This window comes from Ambystoma mexicanum, chromosome 12 (genome assembly GCF_040938575.1).
Source record: "Ambystoma mexicanum isolate Mex_15411 chromosome 12, UKY_AmexF1_1, whole genome shotgun sequence".
NCBI classification, from domain to species: domain Eukaryota; kingdom Metazoa; phylum Chordata; class Amphibia; order Caudata; family Ambystomatidae; genus Ambystoma; species Ambystoma mexicanum.
The window spans coordinates 78,020,338-78,032,391 of record NC_090936.1 but is presented as its reverse complement, the minus strand read 5'-3'; the positions used below and the strand labels follow the sequence as shown (position 1 = coordinate 78,032,391).

The following is a 12,054-nucleotide window of genomic DNA, read 5'->3' as shown; positions in this document are numbered from 1 at the left end:
GATGCAGTATTTTGGCAATGCCTTAACCTGAGGCCTAATTCACACCAGGACACATTTTGCAACTATCCATTTCAATAATGCTACAAACTCAAGTTGTTGTATTTATTGTACATTTCTATGGCACCTGTACACAGGTGTTTCCAGGTACCACAAGACCAGACAAGATGGGAGAGAAGGGGGGTTATGGGAATCAAAAAGTAAACAAAAACTGTTATATTGGCCTTGTGACAATCCTACCGTGCATGGCAAAGGTGTTAAGTAGAAGGGGAAAGGGTGGAGGGAGAAGTGCAGGAGTGGGGGAAACCCTGGGGGTGGGCAAGTGCTGGGCTGGCCAAGGCTGCAAGTGCCAGGGGAGAGTGCGGTGGAGAGGAGGACCAAGTTGGCCCATTCCAGGACAGGGGGGCCCCCCCGAGGGCCAGGGCTGAGAAAGGATGCTAGGGGGACTGGTAGGGGTCCCTGTATGACTCTGAAGGGACCAGGCCCAGTCGCAGCTGCAGATGGAGAGTTAGCAAGGGAGGGTGTGAGGGAAGGAAGAGAACACGAAAGTCTTGACGTTTCTGGTACTTAAGATCTGGCTCAAGTCTGTATTTAGGTATTTAGGGTGGGAAACTGGATGTAAAGAAGTCCCTGGCCCCAGAGAGCTTTGTGTATGATGCAAAGCGTCTTGAATTCGATACTTGCGGTCACTGGAAGCCAGTGGAGAGATTTTAGGGCTGGAGAGATACGGCCCCTGGGTTTGAGGCCAAGGTTAAGTCTTAGGCCTCTGGTTTATCCATTTATACCAGTTTTCTGACAGTTTGGGTTAAGTGTCCCAATCACCAGACCTTGCAGCTTAAGTGGATGGTTATTTCTGATTTCTGTCGAAAGTTAACTAATTTAGGAATGCACAGTGTCCCTTTTACCCACCACTTACCTTATACAATACAACATTTTAAGTTGGTTTGCATAGCATAATTACTAGTCATGTGCTGCTTAGTTCAATAAGCTTTACTAAAACACGAAGATGTTTTAAATGGCTTTGTCTTTATTTTTATTGTGATTTAGTTTACTTGAAACCTTATACAATATTAATCTCATAAAAAATAAGTAAAATACATCCAAATATCATACAGTTTAAGTACATTCAATCATATTGAAAATAACGAACAAGTGCTAGAACAAAGGACACATTTTCACCCCATGTAAGTCTAGACCACACAATCTCCTTTGAATTTTCTGAGGAGAAACGGTCAGCTTCCTTAAGGAAGGCATTCTTTCTAATCACTGTTAGTGAATGGCAGACCATGATCCAATGTTAAGTCATTTCCATTATGCTGGTAGATTCACAGAAACAACATGTTTAATCCGTTCCTGGGACTTAATATTTAAATGGTTTTATAGTGCCCAAACCTCCAGATATCAAAATGTGTCAAGTGCAGTGCTGAGGGGATAGGGTAATACATGGAAGAGATCAAGCCATAGGTGTGCTGTACCAGGGTCACTATTCAGTACTATGAATGAGAGATTTTGGTATCCATTACTTATTGGAGTATAGATTTTGAATTCATGCTATTATTTCAATTTAGTTTGAATGCTCCCTGTTAATTCTTACAGAGGTATATTGTTCCATGATCCTCCCAGGACGACTCAAGATGGCAGACTGAAATGGCAGCACTAGTCTGTTAAGCCTCTCAATTCCAAACAAAAGCATTCTCTGGATAATCTCTAATTTAATCTGCCCTTGCCACCAACTAACCAAAGTGTTTCAGTCTTCTATCACTTCCTAACTGATTATATGGACCCCAATGAACAATTCAACCTTATGCTTGTTAGCACCACCCTCATAACCATAACTGTTGTGGAAGCACTTAAGCGTCAGATGGCAGAAGTGCACTATACAAGACCAACTGACATTACATTACATTGCATTTAAAGAGTGTGGTTTGAGTGTTTGAGTGCAACCACTACACTTGTCAAACCTGGATTAAATCGGCAAGGAGCCAGATCACTGTTATTTTAGCTAGGGTTCTTAAGCTAAATGTTGCGTAGGTTTCTAATTTTCTTTCTACCATTGAACCAGTTTCAACCATTCTGGCCACTTTGTTTGGGAGGTGAGGTTTTGGTGTCTGAGTGAAAAATGAATTATTATTATACAATGTTATACTTTGCAGCAGTACTTTTTCAAACATGATAAGTTTAACATCTCAAGTCCGGTGTGGAATCTCCATGCAGAAGTAGAATCCGACTCCATCATCCGCACATGGTCTAGTAGTTGCTAGCTCCAGCATTGATCAGTAACTGGGGAGCAAGCCCATAGGTAGTTTTAGAAGATTGCCTCTGGTATGTAAATGTATAAAACCTAATTTGGCAAGTACAACCGCACACCTTTTAGTGTCAAATGGAAAACAGTTGTTATAACATTGCTAGGATAAGAAGTGACACTGGTTTGCAAACGAAAGTGCAGTAGTGTTGGTTTGGGAGAAAGATTATCCATCATAGACTATGTTTTATACCTCAAATTTCAGAGTGTAACGGTTCAGTTTACACTTGTGTGAACGGGACAGGGAATGCTGTGCTCCTACCAAAACCACACAAGGACGGATAGAAACTTAGGAATACGGTGAGCATATTTGTGACTGTCATTTTTATGACAATACTTTTCTGCTCAAGAGCAGCATTTTTCTTGTGAAATGCCTTTTTGTTTTTGGTGCTATCACTTTCTTTTATTACAATTAGCCACTTTAAAACACGCCTTTTTAAATTGTGTTTTAAACACTTGTGCACTGTTTCCAAGCAAATTCTATTGGATCACCTTGGGACCTTTGTTCGTTTTGATTCACCACTGCATTGATCTTACACATTAATGAAAAGAAATGCGCAACTTTTCGATTTCTTACTCCTTTTCCTTTCCTGTTCAGTTCAAACAAAGCTAAGAATTCAATTGACAAATCGACAGAGACTGACAATGGTTATGTGTCCCTGGATGGTAAAGTGAGAGGCAAGAAGAGTGAGGAGGGTGTCCATGACCATGCGTGTGAAGTACTGAGATCAGAAGGGACCTGCTGGAGCACTGGAGCAATCAGACATGCACCAACTCATAATAGCGTAAGTTTCATTTATGAAGTTAAATATTGTAAACCTCTCATTCATTGTTCTCAAACGTAAAAAGAAACTGCAAAACCTGATTTATTTATTTTTTAAATGATTTCTAAAGAAGTTCTCGTTGTCCATTGGGTTTTCAAGAGACATAACCTCTGCACCTCTACTGGTTTACTTTGTGTTTAACTTGATGTGGATGAAATATAAAAAGCTTTGCCACACAATTATGTTGTTCACTTCCTGATAGACTAACAAGTTCTTTAAAGATATCCTTGACTTAGGAAAAGTGTGTGTTCTCAGGGCTCTGTTATTGTATGCACTGTTTCGTGTTCAGGCTTTTATATGCAAGCAAGCTCACTGCTGACTCGACGGGGCTCCACCGCAAACATAAATACGTTATTGTGTTTGAATACGCTGCAGTTTTTCTAAGTTTCTCAGGCTCTTCTGAGCCTGAGAAACTTAGAAAGAAAAACTGCAGCGTTTTCAAACACAACCGCGTTGTGTTTCTGCCTAAATCTGCTTTCCCATTTGGGGCTTTACGGCTTCCCACGGGGAGCCCTTAAGCCCCAAATGGGAAAGCAGATTTAGGCAGAAACACAGCGGCATGTAAACGCAACCTTGTTGTGTTTCTGCCTGCCTTTGCTTTCACTTTGGGTCTCTGGTGCTCCCACGCGGTTGTGTTTGAAAACGCTGCGGTTTTTCTTTGAGTTTCTCAGGCTCCTCCGAGCCGGAAGAGCCTGAGAAACTTAGAAAGAAAAACCGCAGCGTTTTCAAACACAATAACGTTGTATTTATGTTTGCGGGCGCTTCAAAAGCTACCGGAAACATAAATACAACGTTTTTAAAGCTGCGGTTTTATTTCTAAGTTTTCCGGGTTCCTCCAGCCCGGAAAACTTAGAAAAAAAAACGCAGCTAGTGTTTATTTTTATTTAAAAAATAGCACTTACCGAGATGCAGCTGCAGCTTTTCTGCCTGTAGTCTCCGGTCCCCGTCCTCCGCGTACCGCACCAATGAAGGAAAAGTCACCCAGTGGTAACTTTTGTTTACTACAGCTGGCTGGCTTTTCCTTCATTAGTGCCGCAAAAGCCAAAGCGAGCAAAGCGGCGGGCATCCATTTCACAAAATGGATGCCCCCATGTGCTATCTTTGAGCTCGAATTGCTCAAAATTTTACATAGGGACTTCGAAAAAAAATGGCAATTGTTTTTTTTTTTTATATTGCCTAACTATTTTAGAAATAAAAAATTTTGGGCAAACGATTCCTTTAAGCAAGCAAATAATTGTTTTTTTTTTTTTTTTTTTAAATTGTTTATAGTTTACATCAAATATTATGGCCGGGGCCACCCTGAGCAAAATTTGGGCAGGTCGGGACCCCCCAGAAATGCCAAATGGACAGTATGTATTGCGTGCCGTCACCTGCTCCCTCATCCCACTCCTACCCAGTCCCTGGTCTCTCCCCACCCCATCACACACCCTGGGCTCTCCCCACTCTGCTCCCATCACTATCCCATGGTTCCCGCCCATTGTGCTCCCACCATAGTCCCTGGGTTCCCCCCATCCCGTTCCCAACATAGTCTGAGGGGCCAGTGGCAGCTGGTGATTTGTTTTTAAGTGGGGGTTCATAATTATTTCCCCAAAAATGCCATAGCATTCAAGCATAGTGAGGGAGCCCAAACCAATAAAGAAGGGTTCGGGAGGGGGGTTCCCCCTGGGAATTCTTTTTAAATAATGGGTTAAAATGTTACATTGTAGAGCATACTTTTAACAAAAAAATGGGTAAATAGCCAAACAGTTTGCAATTGGTGCTGGGTGGCCCAGGGGGCAGGCATGACATGTTTTACTGGACATCTATGATAGATGTCCAGTAAAAAGATACCATCCCTGTCCCCTGGGCCCCACTGGGCCTAACACAATCAACATGATTATTTGTGTAAGCAAGGCGCTGCAAATTCATACAGCAATCACTATCATTCATACCAGCATCCATCACCATGCACTCACTCATAACATAAGCATACACGCATCCATACACATGTTTAAATAAAAACAATGAACATAAACGCACCTTCTGCATTGGCCTGCGTGTGGGTGCTGAAATGCCCTGCTCCAGGCTGCTCTGTCCGTATGTGTGAGGAGGCGCAGGAGCTCCCCCTCGGACATACAGACATGCAGTGCCCCAGCCAGCATTTCCAATGAGCTATGCAATGTAGGTGAAGCAAAATGCCCCAGCACTTGCATGGCTCAGTGAGCATGTGCGCCTGGGGAAATAAACTGAACTGTCAAAGGGAAATAGAGTTTCCCTTTGACAGTTCAGCCAGCCCAGGAGCACTCCCATCAGCTGGAAAAAGCAGCTGAGGGAGTGCTCACTGTTTCACTGGGCTGGCTCCTTAGCTCCTCCATAATGGGTGAGGGGCCACTGGGTCGGCGCCCCCTCGCCATTATGGATGAGCCGCCAGGCTCGGACTGGCCTATAGGGCAATGCCTGTACCAAAAATGTAAAATGCTAGTGTGGGCCATTCAAAACGGGCCACCATTTGGCTAATGTGGACCAGTTTGATGAGTTACTTAACTATGCAGTTAGTCATTTTGACCATTGTTGCTGAATATATCACAATTTACTTACATTTTAACACAAAGCACCCCCTTGGGTACTATTGAAACAGTGGGCCTGATTACAACCCTGGCGGTAGCTCTGCCGGTAAAACCGGCACGGCTGCTGCCGGAGTTGCATCCGGGTCCGGCACCCGCAAATGGGCAATTACCGGGTAATGCCGAGTTAGGCGGACCTGATAATTGCCCTTTCGCGGGTGCCGGTACCGGTAGAACCCCTTTCGAGCCCCATATTGCTCAAATGGGAATGGGCAGCTCGGAAGCACCAGCACTGTTAATAACGGTGCCGGTGCATCCAACGAGCTGTGCGCACAGGTGCCGCATGGCCTGCCAGGTCAGACCTGGCGGGCTGTCAGGCATCCACGAGCACAACTCGTACTATGGTGGCATGGTAGCAACGGTGCTGGTAGCATACCGGCACCGTTGCTACCATACCGCCATAGTTGTAATGAGGCCCAGTCTGTGACTAAAGGCATGAATATCCATTTACAATTGCGGGCCACTTTTTCATTGTTGCCTGAGACAGTTTCATGCTTCAGCCCGACCATGTGAGCCACCCCAGCCCATTTCTTCCAATCTAAAACCAAAAAAAAAATAAAACTTTCAAAAAAAAGTCATGCTGAGCTCTTGGGGCCCCCCAAGGATGCACCCGCGGACCCTGGGGGGTCGTGACACACAGTTTGAATACCGCTGCCCTAAGCAGTCATTCAGTATAACTGGTTAAGCCAAAGTCAATGGGCAAATGTTTATATGAGCTGAAGCACTTCTGGTAGGTAATTAGAAAAGTCTTTGCACAATGTTTTAGAAGTCTTTGAAGAAAAGACGAATCAATGTAGGGCCACAAGCTGTTTAGGCTTGTGAGTAGTAGAAGATGCAAGCAACTCTACAATAAAAGGTAGGTTCTCTCAGACTTTACAGTAGCTTTGGATTGAAGAAACCGTGCAGCTGTGCAGATCTCACTGTTCCTGGGCCTCAGTCGTGTGGACAAGAGAGAGGACTTCTAGGGACTCCTGCAACGGGACGGTCACTGCTCGCATTCAGCAATCTTCAAACAAGTGGCACTTTGGTGTTTCAGCTCCTCACGACTACTGCAAATAGCAACACCGCAGTTTCTGGCTGTCGAGATGGACTTTCCTGACTTCTGGGGTCCTGTACTCTGTTGTGGGGGCTCGGGCTCGGTCAATCCTGCTTCGGGGGAGTCCGGAGGATCCTACTGGAGCTCTTGGCCAACTTAAAAGCAACGCACACAATCTGGTGTTCCTCTCTCAGGCGTTTCGGTTTCCAGCAGCAACTCTGTGGAAAGGCAACCAGCTCAGAGATAATGTCCAGGTGGCTTACTTTGGAGTTGATTGGTCCCACCAACTCGAAGGGAGAAGTCGTCCTTGCAGGGGCTGCTCTGTCGATACGAATTTGGAGTTTCAGCACAGCAGTAGAGCCAACGGTCCAGTTGTTGCAGCAGACGTCCTCTTCAAGTTCTTCTTCGGTTACTTTGTCCACTAGTCTACTCTGCCTTCCAAGCCAAAAACCTCGCCTTTTATTCAGGCGTCTCCCATTCATTCCAGTCTAGCTGTCAGTCACCCAGCATGGTGGCTGTCCTTGCTGGACAGTCAGCCGGCCAATCACTACAGAGTGCATTTGGGTCTCCTAGGAGACTAAGCACAGGGAGTTTCGGGCTCCTCCCTCCCTTCCTGCTCCCAGCAGACATCCTAGAGCCAGAGGCGGGCTTCACTCGGGAATCCTGCCAAAGGCAAAGCGAACCAAGGGACCAAACCTGGTTTGGCACGCAGAGTAAATCTAATGAAGGACCTTTCCACAAAGAAATGGCGAAAAGGCGACCAGGGCCATTTTGACAAAAATGGCACCTTTTGGTGCATTACTGCAGCTGCGAACGCAGTCCGCGGTAAATGCACACCACGGTAGTTAAAAGTAAACCACTGCCACCAGCCATTCACTGAGGAAAGGGTAACATCAAATTGTTACATGAGAAGCTAGACAAAGGGGATACCAAGGAACCCCTCAAGCACCCTATTGTAAGATAGTGCGTGCTGGGTCTAGAAAGTTACAAATGTAAGTAAAGTCAATTTCACTTTACTGCTCTGGGAAACAGTAGTTTATCCAAGAGAAGGTATTTAAACCGTGGGGACAGCTTCCCCGTGTCCGTGCACAAGTTCAAAAATCACATTAAAATACATGAGTGGGGGGAAAAAGGGGGTCTCGCTCTCTCCAGGTAAATAAATCAAGTCCTCAAAATCCAGCAAAGTTGCTGGGGGTCTCTAAGGTGGAGGGGATTAGCACATTTCTGAGAATTCTCCCTAACAGTAGAATGTACAAATTATATAAGCAGAAAAGGTAAGCTGTCACCTGAACTAGACCGTACGTTCTGTGGAGGTCGGTGGCCGAGTTCTACATTTTTTTTTCATGAGATTTGGCCATTTTTTTTTAGATCACCTTTGGTTTGTCGATTTGTACGCTTTGAGTGAAGAAATATTTGTGAACCATGTTACTTCATATTTAAAAGCAAACCATTTCAGGCAAAATTGCCACTTTAATGAGAATATTGTTTCACTAGAAGATGTGTACGAAGACTAATCGGAGTTACTGTTGAGATCACAAGGACACCAATATTTATACATTGTCTGTTAAAAAATGCCATTATCAACCAACTCTATTGAAGTGATGCGCTTTTCAGGGTTGCCAGATTTCTCCATTAACTTTGACGCTGAACATAAAAACCATATCTATGAAATTCAGAACTGTTTAAGAAATTGTTTTTCACATCCCTGTTCTGCTAGAAAGTTATTTCTGCTGTAGATCAAATGGTGCTCTCAACCACACTGAAAATAGTTTTTCCAATAATTCTAAACATCGCAGTCGAATAAGTAAAAGTTTTCTGATGCAAAATACACACTGAAACAAATGTAAGTTGAGACCTGGAAGACAAGCATAGACACGCAATTTATAAATGTTGGAGTCATTAGCCAACAGACACAAACTTCTTAGCCTTCACAAATCTGGGGCTTAATACTAGATCTGGAGTAGTTAAATTATATGTAGCGGAGTAGCCTAAAATTGTGCGTTTACTTAGCCACCGACCCGCAAATATGGCACTACTTTGTGGACGTATTTACTTTGAAAATATATCTGTGAAAGATAATAAAGTACTTACATTTTACAGAGAAGGAAATATTTTAATTTCCATGTTTTTATTTTTCTATCGTACTACATAAAACGGGAAAATTGTGCGATTTAAATATTCAAATTGATGTAGCAACAAAAGGAGCTGGGATTGGTGGTGTGATGGAGTCAAGAATGTGTCCCTTTCAGAGGAGCCTGAGGACCCGTCTCAAGCTGGGATAGGTGGCCTACCAATGCAAGGGCAGAGACAGACTCATCCCAGAAGTGGTGTGAGGGAGTGGAGAGGGATCCCTGTCCATAGGGCCCCAGAATGTGTGGCATCATGCATGTGCATATGTACCTCCTTTCCTTATCCCGGTGCCTATACGCGTCTGCCCTGGCCAGGTCACTTTCTAATTTCTCTTGTGGTCCTGTAGAGGCATGCCAATATATGCTGATCATAACAGCCTGGTGTCATGACACGGGAGACTCGGCTGCCAGCATGCACCGTACATCTAATATCACTAGAATGAATAATGGATTCCAGGAGGCAGCACCGTCCAGTAGGACGGTAGGAGTACCACAATGTACCAGGTTCAATGGCCAAGATCTTCAAAACCTACCCGTTTCTCCACATATAACCCAGTCCTCCTCCACTGCTCTCACATGTCTATCCTAATCTTCCTATCATTTCCTGAAAACATTTTGTAACTTTTTTCATCTCCTACCTTTTTAAAGTTTGAACCATGTAAGGTGCTCTGTGACCCTCAGGGTGTAGGGCCAGCGCTAAACACAAATTCAAATAAAATACACTTCAACACAATAGAAGGTAAAAAGTGATTATCCTAGTAAAAATGTTATATGCTCCTCCATTCACCTCCCTAATGGGAGACCCAACACCTGCCACAGAATACCCAGACATTCTAGAAGGGGTGCAGTGGAGGAACTGAAAACAGTAGGGAGCTGCACAGCACCAGGGGTGATGAGGGAACCCTGCCCAACACCTTTGTGGACAGCAACTTGACAAGTGCAGGCGGGAAGCAAAAGACAAACTGTCAGAGAGAGCATATCATGTTGGCAGGACATGGAGGCTGGAAAGGACAGGCTAAAGGCCCTTTTGAAGTCTCCCAGGAGAATTTCCAGACCACAAGGGAGAAGGTAGGAGACATTTGAGGCAGCTGACCTAAGAACCCACTGGGATCTCTTTCCAGACAGGTAGAGGTGGTCGCTTAAAGCCCACAAGTCAGAATTCAGAGAGGAATTAGGTTAAGGTCAAAGGAGGTCAGGGGGGAAGATGAGACCAAAGAGGAGTGTGCAGCATGTGCGGCTGGAGTTGCTGGTGAGTACTGCCATGTTTTGAGAGTGATAGAAGGTGATGGGATTGAGAGTGGTACTACTTTTGTGGTGTACATTTATGCGAGTGAGTGGGAACGAGGGAGACTACTAATATCAGGAAAGGAGTTGGGAGAAAGTGGAGACCGGAGCGGTGAGAGATTAAGTTAGACTATAAGGGCGTAAGAGAGTGGAGACAGGCGATAAGACCAGGAAGGTGGGGATAATGTTGAGAGGCAAGTGAGATGAGGATTAAGAAGGAGTCTGAGGCAGGAGGCTGGAGAGAATTGTTAAGACCAAGAGAGAAGAGTAGATGTGCAAGCGAGAGCCAGAGTGAGATTAGAGGAGAGTTGAGACTAAGGACTTGAAATCTTTGACAAGCGGGAGGAAATTACATGCACATCAGGCTACTGTGGTTTAGACCGCCTATGAAGTCCTTAAGGGAGATGGAGAGATTAAGCTACAGTCTTTAGCTTTAGTCCTCCCAAGATTAGAGACAGCCTAGTGGTGGTAGCTATACCCTTCCGATAGCACACACATACGGTATCAAGACTTTAGGGACTGGGGAGCCTGGGTTAGGAAGGTGGGAGCCCCCTTTCAGGTTGCGGGCAAGCATACAAGGACCACCCATATTCCCGGGCCCCAGTTGCTTCTTTTTGTATGTTTTCATATTTAAAACTGAAAGCGTATTGAATATTGTCACATGGCTTTTTGACAAGGTTATCACAGTAGAAGTGTCTCAAAGGCTACGGATAGGGAATGTTACTGTAGTTGTCTAAAGGAAGGCCTAGTACAGGAATCTATCATATAGTAGATACAAAGGCAAAGTAGTACCAGAATGCCAGAATTCAAGTGCAAGTAAAATAATTTTAAAAAAGATTGAAAGTAAGTTTAAGTACAGCGGCATTGGCTGAACCAACCATATGACGGGATGAACGAAGGGCATGATGGGGGTTGTGAAGTTTAATTGGATGTCGCAGGGAAGAACAACAAACTACTAGACACACAGAAATGGGCTGAAACTTTTTTTATTCTCTTGTAAATCACACTTCTCTGTGCAGGAAACTACTAACTAGAGTTCCCTAGAACATGTTGGAACAGCCCATCTCCTGGATGGGGTTAAGGTGAACCAAAGTACTTCACAGGCTTTCTAGGGATTTTTACGTTCCTTGGCTTTTCTACTAAAACTATCCATACAGAATTTTGGTTTCCTTGAGGATGGTTCACTAGGTCATGGGGTGAGTTGCTTAAGCGACTGTGTCCAGAGTATTTTCTGTCTGGGGTTGTGGTGGGAGCCTACTCTCTGGGAGACCCTTTCAGCAAATGCATCTTTCAAAGAGCAATTCGAGTAATTTCCTCATGAGGGAGATCTTATAGTAAAGCAGAGGTGCTCCTCCATTCCATTGCTGAACTTGTGCGTCTGTATTCTGAAAGCTTGTTTATGCACATCTAGGCATTTCAGATGACAAAATCTAGTGTTTGGCTAGAAAAGAGTGTATCAGAAAACAACCCTTCTCCAGCATGGGGTCGGGCATGGATTCACATGCTCCTGCCGTCGTCAGGCTGGGAATACTTGGTAAAGAAAAAATCAGTATCAGTTTCGTTTCTGATCTGTCTTTCTTAGTAGTAACCAATCACTGATCTCGGGGTCATACTGCCCCCAGCAAATGACTGCCCTCTCCCTAAGCCCCGCCTCTGGCAGCCATCCTCAGATTTTTACCGCATGCTCAAGTGTCGGGAGTCCTATTGTTTAGCTCTCAAGTTTTTTACTGCATTTTCACGCTTTTTCAGGAGATTTATTCGGTTTAATCGAGCCTCAAGCTCCACCGTTTCTACTTCCGATAAGGGGGACCCGTTTCGGAATTCTTCTACGCCCCTCAGGGGTGAAGTTTTCATCGAGTTTACACTCCTTGGAGGATTC

At 44.5% G+C, this 12,054-nt stretch overlaps 1 protein-coding gene across 2 annotated transcripts in view; it reads left to right on the top strand.

Annotated features, from left to right (window-relative positions):
- The window catches only part of PHTF2 (putative homeodomain transcription factor 2), a 1,000,056-nt gene that overhangs the window by 648,040 nt on the left and 339,962 nt on the right, over positions 1–12,054 (top strand). For both annotated transcript variants that reach the window (XM_069628039.1, XM_069628040.1), the window contains one exon: positions 2,898–3,084. In XM_069628039.1, coding sequence (XP_069484140.1) covers positions 2,898–3,084 — 187 coding nt within the window. The remainder of the gene's footprint in view (positions 1–2,897; positions 3,085–12,054) is intronic.